Below are 22737 nucleotides of genomic sequence, written 5' to 3' on the forward strand. Positions count from 1 at the left end.
GATTGTAACTCATCAATAAAAACAGAATTGAATGAGTTAGGTTGTACGTCTAAAGACAGCTGGTTTTAACCTATTAAAGTAACGAATAGATCAGAATAAGAAACTGATTACAGAAGTTTTGTTTAAGAAAATGTGGGAGTAGTTCGGTGCTGGTGGCTCACTCCTGTAATTCCAGGTATTTGGGAGGCTGAGTTTGGGAAGATTGGGGTTTAAGGCCAGTCAGGGCAAATAGTTCTCAAGAGCCCATCTCCAAAATAATCAGACCAAAAAAATCAGACTGAAGGTGTAGTTCAAGTGGTAGAGTACCTGCCTTGCAAGTGTGAAGCCCAAGTTCAAACCCCAGTACTGAAAAAAAAAAAAAGTGGGAATAAAGTCACAGTAAAAAATGGATTTAACTACTTCTCAGTTCATGATTCAAATTAGCAGCATACACTGCCTTTCCCCTCCAGCCCTCCCTCCCTTTCTTTGTAAAATGGATATATGCAGTTAAATATATGTGGCTTATGAATCTGAAAGAAATAACATAACTAGGAAACATTTTATCTCTTCGGTAGCGGTCATTTAGTCATTTTCTAGGAAAATAATAATAGTAGCTAGCATTCATCAAGAATATACTATGAGCCAGTTAATAAGCACCTTCCCTGTACCTACCCCATAGACACTACTACCTCCCTATCACTTAGTAAGATACACAGAGGGTTAGATAACGCTCAAGACCACACAGTGAGAAAGAAGTGACTTCAGTTCCAATGGTGTAGCTCTAAAGTCCAGGCTCTTAACCACTAAGCTGTACTCAGGAATGAACTCAGAAATGAGGAAAATGTGTAAACCCTACACAGACCCACAGGGTCTGCTTTGCTGGATCATGTCACATGGACTTTCACAGCTTAGTTCTGATGCTCAGAACACTGTGGTCCCTCTCCCTGCCCAAAACTGTTTTCGCATGAAAAAAATAAACAAATATGAACTTTAATCCTGATGTACAGACCCCTCTGTCTTGTGAGCTTCCTGTTCTTCCATTCCTCTCTGACTTTCTTGGTTCCATTTTTCTCTGCATGCAGGGAAGAAATAATTGTTTTTTACATAGACATGAAAATGACTGGAAAAAGAATTCAGCATATTTTATTTCATGTAATATTAAAAATCTGGAAGAATATATATTTCTTTGGTGGTGGTACTGGGGTTTGCACTTGAGGCTTCATCTTTCTAGCTAGGTGCTCTTGAGCCACTCTGCCAGCCCTTTTTTATGTTGGGTTTTTTGAGATAGGGTCTTGAGAACTATTTCCCCAGGTCTGGCTTCAAACTTCAATCCTCCTGATCTCTGCCTCCTGAGTAGTTAGGATTACAGGCACGAGCCACCATGCCCGGCTCTGGAAGAATATTTTTATATTGCATTATGGGCATGATACTCATATGAAAGGAGTCAATTTGTTCAATAATCAAAAGAAAATAATTCAAATCAAGAATAAGCTTAGAGAAGAAAATTAGAAAAGAAACCAATGCAAAGTTTAAAGACCATGCTGGAAGAGTGAGACAGTAGAGAAAGATAGCCATATAAAGATATTAGACACATTTTTGTGTTGGGGGCTCAGAAATACACAGTAATATTCTAAAGAAACTTCTGGGTACATAAATCATACAAGGCATAAAGGAAAACAGAGCACTGTGAGCCAAAGTCTGTATGATTCAGGAGGGGGGGTGATTGTTGAAAAGTGAGTATCGATTGCCAAGCAGATGTACTGGGGAGGGGGGTTTCATTCTGTAAAAAAAAAAAAGAAAAAGAGAGAGAATGTATGGAAAGCATGGAGACTATGAAAAGAAGTTCCCTTCTGTAGCATTCCAACATGGTAGAGTGAAGAGGTGAGGGTGAACAGGGACTAGGGTAAATACGGGTGAGGGTGAAAAGGGGGTGAGGGTGAAGAGGGTGAGGGTGAAAAGGTGGTGAAGGTGAACAAGGGGTGAGGGTGAACAGGGTGAAGGTGAACAGGGGTGAGGGTGAACAGGGGTGAGGGTGAACAGGGGGTGAGGGTGAACAGGGGTGAAGGTGAACAGGGGTGAGGGTGAACAGGGGGTGAGGGTGAACAGGGGGTGAAGGTGAACGGGGTGAAGGTGAACAGGGGTGAGGGTGAACAGGGGGTGAAGGTGAACAAGGGTGAGGGTGAACGGGGGTGAGGGTGAACAGGGGTGAGGGTGAACGGGGGTGAGGGTGAACAGGGGTGAAGGTGAGCAGGGGTGAGGGTAAACAGGGGGTGAGGGGCAATGGAAAAGGACTTAGATTTATGTAAGACAACAGGGAACTGAGCAAGAATTCTGAATAGGAAAGTACTGTGATCAGGATGATTATTTGGGAAGATTGATTTGCCTCCAGTAGAAAGGAAGGATAAACTGGAGGTAAGCGTTTAGAAACTGCAGCGCGCGGGGGACAGTCATGACAGCATCTCCCATCTTCATTGCTCACACTTAAGTAAACTGCAATTCATTGATCTTGTTTTATAACCTACTGACACAATTCTTATTCCCTTTATTTGGTCTGTTTTAACATTTTTCTATAAATATCAGTTTATTATTTTTATTGTTGTACTGGGGAGGGGGTGTACATTGTGACATTTACCAGAATTCTTATAACATATCATAGTTGAATTCATCCCCTCCATCATTCTCCTTTATTTCCCCTCTCCCTCCTCTGACCCTTTAGCTGTTACTTCATGAAAAGCCATTTTCCTCTCTCTCAAGTTTTCTCTTTCTCCATCTCTCTAGGTCAAAATCACCCATCAAAGTCTAGTTTGTAGGAGTGGTATAATTTCTGAAGGCTAATTTTTTTTTTGTTTTGGTGGGACTGGGGTTTGAACTCAGGCCTTTACACTTGCAAAGCAAGTGCTCTACCACTTGAGCCACAAGTCCAGTCCATATTACACTGGTTATTTTGGAGTTGGGGGTCTGTCTTGCAAACTATTTGCCTGGGCTAGTCTCAAACCCTGATCCTCCCAATCTCAGCCTCTCAAGTATCTAGGGTTATAGGTGTGAGCTACCGGCACCCAGCGAGGCTAATTTTGAATGCTACCAACCAGTGTTACCAACCTCAAAATTTCTTGAGAATGTTTAAAGTTCTTTGCAGCATGTTGAAAGATCACTATTGGGCTCCCAGTGTAAATATCCTCTTAATCTACTTGTAATATTGCCCTAATGGGGAACTAGATACTAAATTCCAAATAACTACAAACTTAGTTAGAGACATTTCACAATTTTAGGACTTCTTTTTTTTTTCATTGTGATTTATGCTTTTAAAACCTTGTTTTCAACTGAATTCTTTTGTTCTGATGAGGAAGGCAAAGTAGCTTTATTTCTATTTATTAGAAATGATGAGAATGAGTCTTACAGAAATTAAATGGATCCTAAACTACTACAGAAAGTTGTAGGCTTATGTTTTCTTTTCCATAGGTTTGTGCTTTGATTTCTTTTCAGGAATAAGGAAATAAGTCAATGTCTTAGGTGGGAGGCTGAGGGATGTCACTACATGTTAGAATTGGTTTCCTTCTAGAGAAAAGAAGAAACGTTTGCTGTTGGACAAAAATCTGAAACAAAGAAGAGGATGATAAAGTCATTAGGTGTAGACTTCTAATAATGGGCTTCAGGCTGTGTAAATTTAATTGAGAGCACAGAAATAATTGTAAAAACACATTTTTGGTTCCTATGCTTGACTTTTAATTGGTTCCATTAAAAAGTCTAGCTCCAAATCCTCGATTCAGAAATAATTTCAAACTGAGATTTTTACTATCCCATAAAAGAGTACCATAAACACTGGGTTTTGAAATAGGAACAGAATGTTTTCACTTATATGATAACAGAGTACAGTTTCGATTAGAAAAGAGAAATTCATGTTACATCTTTAGGTGGGTCTGTGCACATGTGAGCTTAGAGTTGAAATAGTGTAAAGAAATTTACCTTTAAAAACTCATCGCTGGGGGCAGGGGGGAGAAATGAACCAAGCCTTGTATGCACATACGAATAATAAAAGAAAAATGAAAAAAAAAATAAAATAAAATAAAAACTCATGGCTGCCAATAGGGAGTTGATAATAAAATTAATAATAATAGTAATAAATTAGGCTATGTTTTTGAAATGCTTTCATTTATTTGTGAGGTTTTTTGTTTTTTGAGATGGGGTCTAGCCATGTTGCCCAGACAGGGCTTAAACACCTAGGCTCTAGCCAGCCTCCCAAGCAGCTGGGACTGCTGATACAATATTATCACACCTGGCTTTATTTGTGCCTTTTAAAAAAGCAAAAATGCTGAGGATGAACACACAAGGCATCATTTTGATGAGAAGAAAACACTGATTTTTTTTTAAAGCCTTTTTTCCCAAGACTAAATTTAAACTTCTCAGGTAAAAATTACTTCCCTTTTGCTGTTACTTTGGGATACTATTTGCAATTTCAGCTACGGAGTTTTTGTAGTAAGTCTTTGCTCTTTAGTATGGTTGAATGTGTCCATGTGGAGACCATTTGCTCACAAGTGTCTAGATTGTGTGTGTTGCTTCTCTTCCGTGTTCAGTTCCAACCAAATGCTAGTGAAACACTACCTTGGTTGCACTTCAGAATGTCATGGCATTTATTGATAGAGCTTCTCCTTTCTCATTCAATTTATGTCAAGCAGCTGTAAATATGCTAGTTTGGTTGCCAATATTAAATGCAGCAACCAAGAAAAAAAATCAATAAAATGCAGCTGAGCCTTGTTACTTGATTGTTACCAATAAAAGCACTAAGGTCTTATGAGATGAGCTCTGTGCTGCTTATTGACTCCTGTTCTGTACTTGGTACCAGTGAGTCCCTGAGTTGCCAAGCTTGGTGTAATAATGAAGCTTTCATTTTCAGACAATAGAGCCAGTGATAGCTACTTAGGAGCTAAGCCCAGGGAAGAGTAAACATGTGTTCTAGACAACGCCTAGAAATTGATCTCATAGGAAGCCTTAACCACAGCTAAAATTTTTGTGAGCAGTGATAAAATGTAAGTTTTTGGAGTTAGACTTGACTTTTCAACTTAAGACCCAAGAAAATCATATTATCACATTGAATAAGCCTGTCAGAGACAAGAATGGAACACAATTATTTTTGGAGTTGAAAAACTCATTATTTTCCATGGCTACTTTTTACTGTCATTGTCCAATAACCTTTGAGATATTGCTCCACCATTCATAAGTGTGGGGTATGCTGTTCTTGGTGTCACTGGTTCTGGCCCATTTATAGTGATTTAAACTTGCTGCAAGTGCTGGGCCCATTTCCTGTGTTCCTCCAGTAGGTTTGTGATAGAAAAAACTTTGACAGTGAAGAGAACAAAACTGATGGAGCACACTGGAAAGAGCAGTTGGTCAGAGGAAATAGAGTAGAAAGAGAAATTCAAAGAACTGAGGGGGTACAATAACAAGATCAGTACAGAAATAACCAATGGATCCCAAATACAAAGAATGAACCCGGAAGAAAACAGTGATGATATCTTGTGATTTTGAACCTTTCAAAGACAACAAGTAATGTGGACCTTGGAGAACGTGAGTGGTTGACCAGAGATACAGAAAGCCTACACAATGAGTGTAGCTAAGGTTGTAGCTGTCAGAATGAAATATTCTGGATGAAGTGAAGGGGTAGAAGAGAAATAATTTCCTTATTATTTCATTTTCAATAGTGTCTTAACCTCTTCTTCATCAAGTCAGGCAAAGGCAATTGAAATGTTAGCTGAGATCTGGGCCCCGCTGAGGGCACTACTTGTTGAATGCCAGCCCTGCTTTAGTTTTGAGCTCTAACTTACTGGGAGATGGGCAGGCATGGTGGCACATGCCTGGAATCCCAGATAACTTGAGAGTTTGAAGCTAGCCCTGGCAAAACTAGTGAGACCTTATTTCTAAAACAAAACAAAAAAAATGGACTGGGAACATAGTTCAAGTGGTAGAGCACTTGTGAGCCCCTGGGTTCAATCTCTAGTACCATGCAAAAAAACAAACCAAAACAAGACTTACAGAGATAATGAACAGATCACAACAGAATTTCTCCTTTAATACTGAAGATACTTTCCTATACATCGTTCCAGAAAAGTTACCCAAAACAACTTCAGAAACATGATACAATAACCCAAGGAATAAGTGACACTGAACTTCCTCTCAAGATAAACTCCTGAAGAGAAATAATAGCTTTCTACTCTTAATGGAAGTAATCTCAACACTTCTGGTTTCTTTCTTCTGTTCTTTACAATGTCTTCTGCATGTTTTCTCTTCTTGGTTAACCCTCAGACCTGTGTCCATCATACCCTACAGCAGCTGACCTTGTTTCCTTTTCAGAGTAAATAGAAGTCACCTATCAAGAACTTCTTGCCACCAAAATCACAAATTACTCAGGCTCATCCTTTTCTCTTTTCTGCTGTTGCCCTGAAAAAGACAGCCTTTTACTTTACCAAGGTCAGTCTCTCCACCAGAGCAGGGGGCCATCACAGCTGCTCTCTTGGGAACGTTGCTATGTGGATTAAGTTCTCAGTGTCCTGTCCCTTCAAGTTTCCTTTGTGCTAATTCTTCGTAACTAAATCCTCTCAGGTCTCAACTCAGAAGTTTCTAATAGATATACAGAAGTTATCTCAACATTCCTCATTGGATGGTTCAGATTTCTCTAACTCATCATGGCCATTATTTGCTCTTCCTCTCCTCCCCTCAATTTCTCAATCTCAGGGTATTGATACTATAATCCCACCAAATGTCGAGGTAGAAATGTTGGAATTCTCCTTGATTCTGCTCATTCCCCATATCCCATAGAAAATGGATCAGCCATTCTTGTTAGATCTTTCTTCAAAGCATCTTCGGTAACCACTTTCCCATCTCCATTGTCACATGCTGGTGTAGACAGCCATCCTCTCTTGTGTGGATGATTATAATTGACTACTACTGGATTCCCATCTTCAGAGGAGACTTTTTCAGTCTCTTTTCCATATTAGCTGGAGGAGTCTTAAAGTCATTATGTCCCTTTCCTACTCACCTCTAGAACAATGGTTGCCCTGTGTCCCTCAGAGAAAATCCACACTCCTTCTCAGTTTATGCTACTGTCCAGGAATTACTGCTCCTAACTCTTCAGTCTCATTACTCACCATGTGGACATGGTTCTCACCATGTCCACAGAAGAACAAGGAAGAACCTTCTGTTCTTCCAAATGCCTCTCCATTTCTTGTCATTGCCATCTTCTCTCATTCTTGGTATAGCTAAAACTTCTGGCTTCTAGGCTAACCAGTGTCTCTCCCCACCTGCTTTGTGCTACAGAGGATATTTTATTGTAATTATTTCTCTAACTCTTTGCTATAGTATAAATGCAAGAATTGTGTCTGTCTTGTCACCAACCTTCCCTTCCTTTTGCCTACCTCAACACTCTCCAACAACCACTCTAGTATCTTGTTAGTATCTCATATCTAATGTATCCTTAGTGAGCATTTGTCTAACTAAATAATCTAGTAAAATGCTGCATTTGTGGCGTTTTGTTCTGGTAAATAACACTTTGCTCATGTGTCTTATCTAATGTTGAAACTACAATTTCTTTTTTTTTTTTTTTTTTTACTTTTTAAGTTGAAAGGTTGATGTAAGTCAAGAGCCTAAGGTGCTAATTTCTATCTTAATGAATATTTGCATGGAATTGACTCCCTTTTACTAATTCTAAAATTGGGAGCATGGTTCTTAGCTAACCTCGGAAAGACTTTTTTATGGTAAGCTTTGCAAATCATATGAATGAATGTCTTTTTGCTACATGAACATTTCATGCCTTTGAATATATAGTGTGTCAGGTGGTGATAAGTGTTATGAAGGAAAATAAAAATAGGAAAGGAGTAGGGAATGCCAAGTGCAAGGTGGGTGTGGGGAGAGAGGTTGTGTTGTTTTTAAGAAGGTGGCCATTTAAATGCAGAGCTTTTCTTTTTGAAGTAATTTGAACTATCAACACTACAGTAAGTCCTAAACCATTGGGAGACTAAACAACCTGAACTAAAATAACATTGACCTTCATGTTGAGCCAACAGGAGTGATTTAGGTCAGAGTTTGATGATCTCTACATCAAATTACTTAAAAAATTTACTAACATTCCAAAGTCAATGTTTGGAGATTTTTAATGAGCAGTCCACTGGGGAGTGGGGAGAAGAGCAATCCACTAAGATGTATATATTTGAACTGAAATAGTATTTTAACTATGTGCAGAAAACTTGGTTATACCACATGTGTGGATTTTTGAAAGGCAGAATTTTAAAAACTATTTTATTAAAAACAATCATGTCACCAAATTACTATTTTGAATATTTTCTACTTTAATTGATCTTATGGGTGAAGTTCAGACAAATTCTCAAATATCTCATATACCTCAAGGAATACTTTGGAGAGTGCTTTAACTCAGTGTAGATTCTTTTGGCTTTTCACTATTTAACTCTTTTGGGCTTTTTCTTTCTAGTTTCAGTTTTTTAAAGTGCTTATAATTCAAGTTGAACAAACCATTTTTGCAGACCACATTCTCTGTCTTTCACAATGATGATAACTGCCCTTAATATCCTTTTGGACCTGGAAACCAATCTGTGTGAAAACAACAGGTAAGCTTTTTGTTTTGTTTTGTTTTCTTAGCCATTGTAGATTCTGTAAGAAACACCCATACAAAATAAATATGCAAAGAAAACTAAAGGAAACATGCCATGATGTCAACAAGCGTTATTTTTGGATGATGAAGTTATAGATAACTTATTTTTCTTTTTTTCCTTACTGAGATTGCTTTTATAATGAGGAAACTTTATTTTTGAAAAGGCAGTCATAGACACAATAACATCCCCATGTAGTGTGAAATGTGATCTCAAGTAACTGTGCAGGTGACAGAATGCTAAGTGGAGGCACAGATGGAACTACTGATGGCAGAAACAGATTGGAACCCAATAGCCCAGCCCACATGGCTCATGGTGCACCAACTTCCTTGCATGTCACAAATAGAAATCCAAACAGAGTGACAGGTCTTTGGTATCAGCTTATCTCCAGCTCCTTGTGGAGAGGTCAATGTCTTCCCCAAATGGCTCAGAGGAATTACCTTGGTTCCCCCCTGAAAACCAATTTAGTTAATCCAGGTCTTTAATATTTACTGTTTGGCAAATAACACAATTTTAAAAGTCTGTATACTTATGAGGTAGTCAAATTTGTAATTGTTCAATCTTGACTTTTAAACATACTGACAGGCTTACATTAGCAAAATCAGAGAAGCGCTGCCCAAAATATCCTAGAAGAGTATTAAATTCTTATTATGACTATGGACAGATCCTGTTACATCTAAAATTTCTGACCTCATGATTTTTACTTAAAGCTCATTTAAATTACTTAATCAAATGAAAAAAGAATAACCACTTAAAATTTATAGCTTCTCTAGTACTCATACCAATATCCCGATATTCAAAGACAAACTTTGGATCAGTTTTTATTTTTCTCATTTCTTCATCCACCAATCCACTCATTCATTAATTTAGCAAATCCTTTTTGGTGTTCTTCTGTGTAAGAAGCACACAGGCATTCAGACTACACCAGGGGACACACGAAAATCCCTGTTATCACAGAGCTTAATATTTCTAGTGCTAGAGAGAACAACAAAACAAATAAGTAAAATATATAGTGTGTCAGGTGGTGATAAGTGTTATGAAGGAAAATAAAAATAGGAGAGGAGTAGGGAATGCCAAGTGCAAGGTGGGTGTGGGGAGAGAGGTTGTGTTGTTTTTAAAAGGGTGGTCAGGAAAGGCCTTGCTGATAAGGTAGCTTATCAGGAGGTGTAGAAGAGTTGGGTCCAGACAACATTAACAAACCCCTTCAGGGTTGAGAGGGTGTTTAAGTTGGAGGAGCACCAGCCTAGCAAGCATGAGTTCAAACCCCAGTGCTAGCAAAACAAAAAAATAAATAAATAAAATAAACTTAAAAAGAATCCCCTTTCATAAATCATTTGAACAGCAAAAAGTAGGAGCATCTCGATCCAGTGGCTGTGTTACTTTTATTGCACATCTGAAATAACCCTCTTTTGCCCTCTAAGAGTGGTATCTCTGGAACAAATATTTGGTTCTTATACAGAATGAATTGATGATAAACATTTTTTTTGGTGGTGGTAGTACTGGAGTTTGAACTCAGGGCCTCATGTTTGCTAGGCAGGTGCTCTACCACTTAAACCATGTCCCTAGCCCTTTTTGCTTTAGCTATTTTTCAGATACAGTCTCACATTTTTTGCCTGGGCTGGCTTGCACTGCAGTCCTCCTATTTACTCCTCTTGTGTAGCTGGGATCACAAGCATGCTTCACCATACCCATCTTGTTTGTTGAGATGGGCTCTTTCACTAACTACATTCATGATTCTCCTGACTTTTTTGTCTCCCAAGTAGTTGAGATAACAGATATGAACCACTGCTCTTGGCAATAAACATTTTTTCATAGATTTATGTGCTGGGTCACAGACTCACCCAAATGTCATTCTTTGGTGGTCTCACTAAATGAATACAACCATACATGTGGGCATTAGTTGATCATGTATTTGCTTTCCAAGGCTGTGAGCCCACTGAAGGCAGGGATAGGACGAGGATTTACTTATGTTGACTCTTCAGTGCCTAACCCAATGCCTGGCATATGTCAGAGGCCAGTTGGATAAACAATGTTTGAGAGTAAAATAGACATTGACTTTAAACAGCTTACGAGATGAATCTCTAATGGCCACATTTGCCCCAAGGGGATAAATGCCTGACAGTGTGACAGCCTCTGTGCTTTTCCAAGTCTTGGATGGGTCTGGCATCAAGGCGTTGGCTGTTTCCCCAACAGGGACACTTTCAACAGAGGCAGCTCTAAGATGTTTCGGATCCTTTTTCCATGACAGTGCTATAAAACAGGAAAGCTTTTGTTTCACATTTTCCTTCTGCAACAGTCTGGATTGTGTCCTACTCTTCATATCCAATTTGGAACAAAATTATGACAGCTTATTGCATCCCCACTTGGGACTCAAAAGAGGGAGAAGGAGTCCACAAGCTTCATTTATAATGGGGCCTTGCTTCTGTGTCCTAATGATTACGTGGTTTGGGTGACATTGCTGAATCTCTGTGCATCCCATAAGCTCATCTGTGAATGGAGAATATTAATTACTATGGCACAGCTTTGTTGGGCAGGTCAAGTTGTAGAATAAATTTGAAGTATTTGTGACAGTACCTAATTCACGAGGCAGCTGGTCAATAAACTATTACTAGTATTTTTTACTTCTGATCATAATAATAATGTTATTAGCAAATTTAGGCAAATAGAAATTTTTTACAGTTGTTGAACACATATAATCACTGAGGCTAATGCTTATAAATAAATCTATTTGTATTTCAAAATTAACTTCCCTATAAATGCTCGTAATGCTATTAAGCCAAGTAACACTTATACTATCATTGAATGCCTCATTACTTAAGAATATGAAGCAACTGGAAGATGCTGCTTCAAAACCATCCCAGTTGTAAAATGGGATGGTATTGAACAGGGAGCATCTCTGTGGTCTCAAACACTATACACATAAGGGACAGTGTGGCAGGTGGTGATGTAATTTCAGTCACTTTCTTTTCTTGTAGAAAGCTACAGTCAATGGAAGTCATTTTGTTTTTTTCAGGTAGGAAAACAATGCTCTCTGGAATCTGAATCTAGTGTGATAACTACCTCTTCTTGTTTATTTAGAGTTTTCTTGAAGTAGAACCAAGAACAGAAGCTACCACTAGGCAGAAAACTTGGATTCATGTGACTATGGAGATGATCTGTTGGACGCTGAAAATGTCTCTAGTTCTTTGACAACGGCTAAATAACCATGGGGTCCAGCGGCCTTGGCAAAGCGGCCACATTAGATGAACTGCTGAGCACTTGCATTGAGATGTTTGGTACGGTCCTTTCTTTGTCATCCCTTTGTCTGTCTTGACTCCCTCAATCAGAGGCAACAATCTCTGTACCTTGTAGTTAAGGATTGACCCTGGTCTTTCTCTCCTGTTTCACTGTCCTCTTGTATAACTTTCTCTTCACTGCCCATAGCTCACGTTCCATCCAGCTGAACTGCCCAGTTAATGTTTCTGGAACATTCCCTGAACCCCTTTCTACTTCATGTCTTTATTGTACTATTCTCATTGAAATTCTGGGGCTGGCAGAGTGGCTTAAGTGGTAGAGCGCCTGCCTAGGAAGCCTGAGGCCCTGAGTTCAAACCTAGTACAGATGGGGAGAGAGAGAGAGAGAAAGAGAGAGAAACTGGTTAATAAATGCTGCTGTGCAATAAAGGAGATGCAAATTAAAACCATGCTAAGATTCCACCTCACCCCTGTTAGAAAAGCCAACATTAGCAACACCACCAACAACAGGTGTTGGCGAGGATGTGGGGGGTGGAAAGGAGCCCTCTTACACTGTTGGTGGGAATGTAAACTAGTACAACCACTCTGGAAAAAAATTTGGAGGCTACTTAAAAAGCTAGACATTGATCTACCATTTGATCCAGCAATACCACTCTTGGGGATATACCCAAACGACTGTGGCACAGGTTACTCCAGAGGCACCTGCACACCCATGTTTATTGCGGCACTATTCACAATAGCCAAGTTATGGAAACAGCCAAGATGCCCCACCACTGACGAATGGATTAAGAAAATGTGGTATCTATACACAATGGAATTTTATGCAGCCATGAAGAAGAACAAAATGTTATCATTCGCTGGTAAATGGATGGAATTGGAGAACATCATTCTGAGTGAGGTTAGCCTGGCCCAAAAGACCAAAAATCGTATGTTCTCCCTCATATGCGGACATTAGATCAAGGGCAAACACAACAATGGGATTAGACTATGAGCACATGATAAAAGCTTTAGCACACAAGGGAGGGGTGAGGATAGGTAAGACACCTAAAAATCTAGCTAGCATTTGTTGCCCTTAACGCAGAGAAACTAAAGCAGATACCTTAAAAGCAACTGAGGCCAATAGGAAAAGGGGACCAGGAACTAGAGAAAAGGTTAGTTCAAGAAGAATTAACTTAGAAGGTAACACACATGCACAGGAAATCAATGTGAGTCAATGCCCTGTATAGCTATCCTTATCTCAACCAGCAAAAACCCTTGTTCCTTCCTATTATTGCTTATACTCTCTCTACAACAAAATTAGAAATAAGGGCAAAATAGTTTCTGCTGGGTATTGGGCGGGGGAGAGGGAGGGGGCGGAGTGGGTGGTAAGGGAGGGGGTGGGGGCAGGGGGGAGAAATGACCCAAGCCTTGTATGCACATATGAATAATAAAAGAAAAAAATATATAAAATTTAAAACTTATAGAAAAAAAAATAAATGCTGCTGTGAAGACTGCAGGGCCTTTTGACTTACACAGGCATGGGGTGCACAATCTATATTCAAATACATCTCATATCTCTTACTAAATTATAGACTTTGCAGCTAGCTTTTTAGGTTGTTAACATTTAACCAATCATTAAATGATTCCTTGCACAGTGTCACACAAAAGTAGTTGATTTAATTGATTATAAAATTCAAAGTTAAGCCAGAGCAGGGTTGCAGACAAAATACAAGATTATCAGTTAAGTTTTAATTTTGAATAAGCAACATTTTTAACATATGTCCTAAATAATGCCTGACAAATATTTACACTGAAAAAAGTAATCATTGCTTACCTTATATTCAAATTTATGAAGGAGTCTGTGTTTTTATTTGCTAAATATGTCAGGTGTAAGGAAGAAGGGTGAGACCCACCCACCTCATCTTGCAAGGAAATGCCAGCAGAAGTAGATGAAAGATAATTGCGTTTATGAGAAAATTTCGACACCATTGTTTTCTAGTCATAATAGCAAATGAGAAGAGTAACACTGTTATTTCCTCACCCTTTATTTTATTTATTTTTAACAGATGACAATGGAGAGCTGAGTAATAGTTACTTGCCAAGAATAGTTCTACTGATGCATCGATGGTATTTGTCTTCCACTGAATTGGCAGAAAAACTTCTCTGCATATATCCTTTCAACTACTGTGCACTTTTTATAATCATGAGTCAAGTTCTGTATTTAAGTAGGGTGTCTATCCAAAGCCAGTAAATTAGGATGAATAAACAGTCTTCGGTCAGTTATCCAGCTGTTTTGAGAATATATAGATGTCTAGACGAAACATCTGGATGGTAGTCCAAATAGCCGATTATCCACTGGATGTTTTGGCTGTACGTGAAATGAAACAGGAGCTGTAGGCTAAATGTTTCTGTCTTAAACATTTTGACTGTTGGTGCATTGAAAGAATATTTAGCACGTATTTAAGACCTAATTTGTTACTTCTATGATGACAAAATGGTGGGCACAGAGGACACGGTAGAGACGTATGGCAATGCCAGCCAAAATAATCCACTCTGGCTCAGGCACAAACACCAGCTCAGTTTTCACATCTTCCCTTCCTGGCAAGACAAAATGAACACTAGAGCAGTTTCATTGCTTAATACTAATTTTAGATTTTCTTCATAAGAGAGAAAAAATCCACAGGGGGTAGGGATGGAGCTCAATGGTAGAACACTGGTCAAGCGTGCAGGCTGTAGGTTCCATCCCCAGTATCACCACCACCCCAAAAAAGCTGTAAAGTTGGAACCCCATTCTATAATGAGAGTTTGAAACAGTCCAACACTTTTGTATGTAACACAGCCCTGAAAAGTGATTGAAAATCCAGGCATAGTGGTGCACACCTGTAATTCTTGGGAAGCTGGCAGGAGGATTGTGAGTTTGAGGTCAGCCTGGGCTACATGGAAAGACCCTGTCAGGGAGGGAGAGAGAGAGAATTAAGGCCAAATGATTGCTAATACAGTCTCCTGTTTGTAAGGAGGTTTTATTCCCTGAGAGCTAGTGTTTATTATGCAGTGTCTAATGCCGGCTCCTGCAGTGTCTGCCTTCTTCAAGTTCAGGGACCCTGTAATGAGTAGGAATCCCTACAGGACAGGGGACCTGGAGAGGGAAAAGGTCCATCACCTGGTGCTGGGGCCTGCCAAGGGTGTGCAAGCCAGGTGCAGACCTGCCTGCTCAGTTCAGGCCTCTCCACTTCTACTCCTTCTCGATATCCTCCGCAGAACCTCAGAGCAGGGGAGGACATTAGAGAGAGCGGGGAGACATTCACCATAACCCAGATCTTGGAAGTGAACCATGTCCTGGTCTCCCATGGTTCAGAGGCCTATGGGGCCAACTGCTGAAGGGTGGAGCACAGGGAAGGATGGAGGGATTGACTCATGTATCCCTCCCCTCCCATAATCAAAAAAATTATCCAAGATAATATCCACTGATGTATGAAATACAAATAAAAAAAGAATATTTGAGCATATTAAAGTCTTAATATGGAAAAGTTGGAATTGCATAAGTCGAAGACTGCCTATGAGTCAACATTTCATTAAATTTTCTTCTTTTTTGCAGGAGGGAGGCGGGAAGGCTTCACACTGACAAAGCAGGCACTCTACTTCTTGAGCCACACCTCCAGTTCATTTTTTGCTCTAGCTATTTTTTGGAAATGGGGTCTCATGAACTATTTGCCTGGGCTGGCCTCCAACTGTGAGCCTCTCCATCTCAACCTCCTAAGTAGCTATTACAGGTGTGGGTCACCGGTGCCTAGTTAAATTTTCCTGTCTTTGGATTCTTTGCTCACTCCATATGCACTATGCTGGCATTTAGTAGGTGATCAATAAATATTTGTTAAAAAGAGAATTGATAAATAGATTTCAGTTCAAGGCTAGCCTGGGCTACACAGTAAGACCCTGTCTCAAAAAAAAAATAACACAACTTTTATATTAATATGTCTGAAAATGCTCTCACTGTTAAAGAAACTAGAGTACTTACATAAGATAATAATCCTAAATACAAAATCTTTTTGACTAAAATGGCACTTCTATGTATTACCAATTTTATTTTATTTCTTCCTTTTTGGTGGCACTGGAGTTTGAACTCAGGACCTCACGCCTGCTAGGCAGGTGTTCTTACCACTTGATCCACTCTGCTAGCCCATTTTTTGTGTGTTGAATATTTTCAAAATAGGGTCTTGTGGAAATCTTTGCCTAAGGTGGCTTCAAACTGTGATTTTCCTGATCTCTACCTCCCAAGTAGCTAGGCTTACAGGAGTAAGTTACTAGCATGCAGCTTACCAATTTTAATTATATATGCCTGGTAGTATATTTGTAATTACAGTTAGAAGTTATGAATTGGTAAGCGCTTAGGAAGACAAAACTAATATTTATAAGTGGCTTTTCCCCTAGACCAAAAAATATATCCCAGAGCATTAACCAAGTTTTAAATACTCTGTGTTGTTGGATTGGTCAAAACCCATTTCTTTCCCCATTTGAATGTTTAGTATAGGTTGAGTGTCCTTTCTCCAAATGCGTAGGACCACAAGGTTTCATATTCTGAATATTTCTGAATTTTACAATATTGCATATTTCATCTTGAGGATGTGATGTCTAAAACCAAATTTCATTTATGCCTCATATATGCCTGAAGATAATTTTATTCAATATTTTTAGTGCACCTGTATTTTGACTGTGACCTGTCCATAAGGTAAGGTGTGAAATTTTCTCTTTGTGGCATTTGTCAGAGTTGGAATGTTTTGGATTTCAAATTTTTGAATTAGAAGTCCTCAAACTATAACCCAAATGTAACCAGTATGGCCCTCTTGTTAGGAATTCACATAAATCGAGACAGCTGCAGATGTGTGCAAAGGAATCAAGGTTCAAGGACTTTTTCTTTAACCAGTGTACGTATCGAAATGCTAGTGGAGAAAGCTGCCATGAGTTCCGGTTAAAGGTCTGCTACTTCATGAGGCAAGTAGACTTACAGAGTTAATTTCGTATAGTTTCTGAAAGATCCCCCTTTTACTGACTTTGTCAAAATTGGCCCTTCTCTGTTCTGGGGGATGGGAGTGGGGTAGAATTTACCTTATGGACTAGGGATCTAATAGTGATGAAACCAGCTCTTAGAGAGGGTGAATTCAGTTTGTTCGCTTCACTATACTCGTTCCCACTTCCTTGCTATGAACTGGGGTGTGGTTTTATAGAGAGTTTGGAAGGGGCTCAAGGTTGGAATGGTAGACCTTTGTTCTTGAGACTCTGATGGCTGGGATAAGAGATAGTATTCCATGTAGCCTGTAATAGGGTATGATAGTTTCTACAGAGGTCCTGTTTGAAATCTTCCAGCTGTCAAAATACTAACTTCATGCTTTTAGGTACTGGATTCTGAAGTTTCCTGCGGAGTTTAACTTGGACCTTGGTTTGATTCGTATGACTGAGGAGTTCCGGGAAGTAGCTAGTCAACTAGGATATGAAAAACACATCAGCCTCATCGACATATCCAGCATGTAAGACTGGCATGAGTCTTTCAAACTTGATGAGGCCACTGCTTTGGGGAGGGAGTAGTGATGACCCCTTTGATGTGAATCCCTATCATTCCAGAATTAAGGTTGCTTCTTTGAGGACAGCCTGGCTGCAGTGAACAGGGCTGTATTGGACACAACTTGTCTAAGTTGCAGTTTGCTTGTAAAATGAGTTAAGTTCCTTTCTTGTGGGATTATCATAAGCATCAAAAAAGCACAGAAGACAGTATGTGAAAGCAGTTGGCACACGATAGATGCTTGGCACTTCGTTGCTGAATCTGGGTCTAGTTAATGTCGCTTGTGCCCTGGCTTCTCAAAGTGTGGTTTTCAGATCAGAGCACAGGCATCTCTCAGGAGCTCACAACAAATGAGGAATCTTGGGTCCCACCCTAACACGCTGAATTGGAATCTTCACTTTAATTAGATCCCCAGGTGATTCATGTTCTCTTTTGGGTTTAAGAATCCCTGGTCCATGGTGTTTCTGAGGTTGGCCTGAGGCTTTTACAAATGTTGACCAGAGCTGTGTCATGACCTGGTTAGCTCAGTTATTAGGAACTTATTTCCTGTCACTAATTAGACTCCTTCATATCAACTAGTTAACTTCTAGAGAATGCTATCAAGATATTCTAAGTATGGTTATTCATCTTGCAAACATGTGCTGTTACGCCTCAGGTATTCATACCATATTCTCTTTAGAACATTTCCTCAAGAATGATCAACAGTACACAATCCAAGAATCAGCGAGAATGTTTGTTTACAATGCATACTATTCAACTTAATTCCCAGAGAATTAGAATCTGGGAGGTCCACATCTCTGCCTTTTTTTTTTTTTTTTTTGGTTTCTTTATTTTTGCGGTACTGGGGCTTGAACTCAGGACCTTCACTTTGAGCCACTCCACCAGCCCTTTTCTGTGAAGGGTTTTTTCGAGATAGGGTCTCATGGAACTATTTGCGTGGGCTGGCTTCAAAACGCCATCCTCCTGATCTCTGTCTCCTGAGTAGCTAGGATTACAGGAGTGAGCCACTGGCATCTGGTCACACCTCTGTTTTGTAACAAGTTTTTCAGATAATTTCTATTATGCTGAAGTGTAAGAACCACAACTTTCTGGTAGTTTCCATGTGCCTTAAGTCATCATCTACATGTTGATAAATTCTCAAATTTAAATACCTACCTAGCCTTGATCTCTCCTTTATGACCAGATCTTGCTTGGTCACAAGGAAAACCAAGTAAGTGATTCTGGATGGATACTGCAAGCCTACTGTGTCTGGAAAAATAACTCCAAGTTTATGTTCTATTGGCAATGGCTCAGTGATTTTTCTCTTCAAATGCGAAGGACAGGGCGTGTATTTTTGCATAAGCTCCTGGAGTTACAGAGTCAGTAGGTTAATAGCTTCCACTGAGTGAAATGGGTTTTCACCACACTGACCAGGCTCACTTTTCTTTTGTAGCCCTTCCTATGACTGGATGAGAAGAGTCACACAGAGGAAGAAAGTGTCCAAGAAGGGAAAGGCCTGTCTGCTGTTTGACCATCTGGAGCCCATTGAATTGGCTGAGCACCTCACTTTTCTGGAGCATAAATCTTTTAGAAGGATTGCAGTAAGGAACTTAACATTTATTCTTCCAAGGCTAACTTTCCCAAGAACTGAATTTCCATACTCTGAAAAGTTGGCAGCCTCTGTCACTGTGCTTTGCTGGAAGAGTGCCCTTACTTCACAGGAACAATCCTTCTCACCCAAAGATAAATATTATCCTGTCGTTATTTTATGGTTCAGGAACCCTTTCTCTCGCTGTTTTCAATGTCTCCTTTCATTGGATTAAAGCATGATTTTTCTCAATACTGTGGAGATTTAGCCATTCAAGGTTTATTTAGCTCCGTTGATTTCTCCCAAGTGAACATGTCTTGCTAGGCCTTTCATTATGGAGGAAGAAAAATTTATTTAGATTGGGGTTTGTATAAATGCTAATTATGAGTACAGGTAGAAAATCAGGAATTAGAGGCTTTGAGGAGAATGTCAACATCAGAGTGTTTCTAATGCACAAGACAGATCCTGAATTCAACTTTTCTTTCCGATTCGTCTTGATAGGCGTCATTCCTTCTCTACCTCCCTTTTCCTCCTTTCTCTTCGTGGCTGCCTTCTCCTGCACCCACTTGTTATGATAATATTTTCCCATTGGTTCACAGTCAGCTAGCTGTTTTGCTTCGTCCCCTTAAGCTCTGGGGAAGACCCTGCTTTCCCAGGTGGTGGGAGTGCACTGCATTACTGCTGGCAAAGAAGACCATTTTGATTAGAAGCATGAATTTCTGAAAAACTGATTCTTTAAGTGATGCTACTTATGGAGGACCTTAGTGATCCCCCACAGGCAGGCGATGGGTTGGAATCCCCAGCACCATGCAATGATAGAAGGCTCAAACAAATGGGTGACTTTCATGCTAACTTTCTGAGAACATGTCTGTTTTGCTAAAGAGCTGCCTTCAATTAACATTTTTATCTTATCTCTTTTGTCTTGAAACAACTTTACAAAATGAGTCTGATTTGAAATCTTTATATTTATGATTGCTTCCTATTCTTTAATGTATGCCATTGTACCTTAAACTTGCTTGCTAATTGGAATCACTGATAGGGCTGAAAATTGAGACTCTTAGTTTCTTCCTCTGGACATCCTGATCTTTTATGTCTTGGGTGTTCCCAGGAATCAGCATTTTGACAATTGGCCCAGTTAGATCTTATGATTTGGAAATTTGGGACTCTTGGGACTATGACTTGTCTCTTTCCCCCTGTCCCTAACACTGTGATATGTAATAATGTGTGTGTGTATGGGAATAGGGTTTGAAATGCAACAAAATAACCTACTAAAGGTACATCTGTATCAAAGTCATCAGATCCATTATAAATGTGAAATGAAAGAAATTGTTGTAAGCCAAGTGTGATGGTACACACCTGTAATTCCACCACTTGGGAGGCTGAGGCAGGAGGATTGCAGTTTGAGGCCAGACTGGACTACATAGCAAGACCCTGTCTCAAAATTAAAAAGAGGAGGGGAGGAAGGAGGGTGGTTAAGAAAGAGTAATAAAGATAGGGTGAAATTGATCAAAGTACATTATATGCATGTTGAAAATATCACTATGAAATCCCTTTGTACAATTTTTTAAAAAAAATCAAAGCCACTGGATCAGACATGACGTGTTCTTTTTCAGTTAAGATTTGTATTCAAAAACTTTGAGACAATCAGTGCTGATAGCTCACACATGTAATCCTAGCTATAGGAGGCTGAGATTGGGAGAATTGTAGTTCAAGTCTAGCCCAGGCAAAAAAAGTTTGAGAGATCCCATCTCAATGGAGAAAAGCTGGTCACGGGTGGCATGCACCTATGGTGGAAGCCTACCTGGGCAAACAGTGAGACCCTATCTCCAAAACAACCAGAGCAAAACCCGCCTAGCAAGTGGCAAGCAGTATCAAACTCCAGTGCTTTATTATAAAAAAAAAATGATTATAAAATAGTTTGTGTGAAAAGACTGTCTCACCTCTTCTATGAAGCATTCTAATTTCTGATTCTGTAAAAACTCCATTATAATTTAGAATGTCTGAATTTTCTTTTACTAGTTCACTGATTATCAAAGCTATGTCATCCATGGCTGCCTGGAGAATAACCCAACCTTGGAGAGATCTATTGCTCTATTTAATGGAATCTCTAAGTGGGTCCAGCTGATGGTTCTTAGCAAACCAACCCCCCAGCAAAGGGCGGAAGTCATCACAAAGTTTATCAATGTTGCCAAGGTATGTCTGCTAATCAGACTTGGGTTCTTGAATTCTGGAAAGGGCTTTGGACAATTAAATTCCTTATAGATATCTGATGAACAAATTGTACTTTCCTTAAGCAAGAAGATTGCTTGTAAAAAGCAATACCTAGAAGTATTTCATATAGCTGTGGTTCTGTGAAATAATTGATACATTTTTCTAAATGATTCTATTTGTGCTTCGTTTTAAATCAATGTTATTTTTTTCCTAAGTTTTTGTTTTTAAAATTGCATATGCATTTACCCATAATTTGGAAAGTTCAGGATAATTCAAAAATTCTTACAAGGTATTGATGTTAGCATTTTTATTGTAGAAGCTCCTTCAGCTCAAGAATTTTAATACCCTGATGGCAGTGGTGGGAGGCCTGAGTCACAGTTCCATTTCACGCCTCAAAGAGACCCATTCTCATCTTTCTTCAGAAGTCACAAAGGTACATACAGTGAATTCTGATCCTAATTCTAAGTGAACATTTGTAAATTGTTTAAATATAGCATACTCCTAACAAATATCACTCAGAGTGTGAGTGGGGACCAAAGAAGGCAGGGAATAGCCACACTGGCTGAGTCTACCTGGAAAAGCAGGCTGGCAGTGGTGTGGTCAGTGCTCCAAGAAGAATGTTGTGACACGTGGCGAGTGTATTGCAGTTGTAATTAGTTACAGATATGTCCTTGATGCCTACCCTGTGAGAGCCACTGCCCCCGGCGATTTAAGACTTGTGTTTAGACATAGGAGTCATCTCAAGACATATGTCCACCCTGGACCAATAACAGTTGCCAGAAAACACAGTGTATTGATTGGCTTAACCCTATGTTCCTGAACCAATCACAAGCCAGAAGGATAGAATTGCTCTGATGGTAAATCAAAACCCATTTTTGGACCTGTGGGCAGAAACAGCCCTATTTGAGTCACTTGGGCTGCTTTGGGAAGAAGGTTGATGAAAACTGGGATCTGTTGGGAAGGTCCAATTGCTGTTAAGTAACCAAAAAGGGCTTATCCACAGAAACAAGAGGAAGTAAGTCACAGACATACCACTGTTTCACCTCTAAATCTGCACTCATTCCAAGCATAATAGGACTCATTATGTGTTTTATTTTCTTTTAGCTTTGTACTAAATTTCAACTAAAAAGCAAATAGAAAGTTTGAATGTTGTAAAGAATAAGAAGCTGACAGAGGCTCACGGAAGCCTGGAATTACTAGTGTGCCTTTAAAACGTATTCAATTCCTCTTTCCTTATGGAAACTGAGACCCCAAAAAAGTGAAGTGATATGGTCAAGTTCACCCTGGTAGTTAATGTAGAGTCTAAACTCAGAGCGATATTACATCTTTGTGTGACTTTCCTACCTCATAGTGTCCCAGATTAAGCTCCAAGTAATACCTGGAATGCAACTTTCTTGGAACAACTCTGAAATCGTAATACGTTGCATGCTTGAATTTGTGGATTAATATTCTCACAAATTGCAAAATACGAAGCATATATGATGCCATTTAACATCCCAGATGTCCCTAGTGGGTGGGCAGAGGTGCAAGCTATTTCTGTGTTGTAGCAAGATAGAACAG

The 22737-nt window shown here is 39.5% G+C and overlaps 1 protein-coding gene across 8 annotated transcripts in view; it reads left to right on the plus strand.

The window, feature by feature from the left end:
• The window catches only part of Rasgrp3 (RAS guanyl releasing protein 3), a 109171-nt gene that overhangs the window by 49280 nt on the left and 37154 nt on the right, over positions 1–22737 (plus strand). For 5 of the 8 annotated variants that reach the window (XM_074049490.1, XM_074049492.1, XM_074049496.1 and 2 more), the window contains exons 2-9: positions 8456–8591; positions 11712–11908; positions 13912–14014; positions 16772–16834; positions 17236–17367; positions 18832–18979; positions 20986–21159; positions 21494–21610. In XM_074049490.1, the coding sequence (XP_073905591.1) occupies positions 11839–11908; positions 13912–14014; positions 16772–16834; positions 17236–17367; positions 18832–18979; positions 20986–21159; positions 21494–21610 (807 nt within the window). In that variant the 5' untranslated portion in view covers positions 8456–8591; positions 11712–11838. The remainder of the gene's footprint in view (positions 1–8455; positions 8592–11711; positions 11909–13911; positions 14015–16771; positions 16835–17235; positions 17368–18831; positions 18980–20985; positions 21160–21493; positions 21611–22737) is intronic. The other 3 variants (XM_074049495.1, XM_074049494.1, XM_074049493.1) reach the window with 1 other exon arrangement.

The sequence above is a fragment of the Castor canadensis genome, chromosome 12 (genome assembly GCF_047511655.1).
Source record: "Castor canadensis chromosome 12, mCasCan1.hap1v2, whole genome shotgun sequence".
Classification (NCBI taxonomy): Eukaryota; Metazoa; Chordata; class Mammalia; order Rodentia; family Castoridae; genus Castor; species Castor canadensis.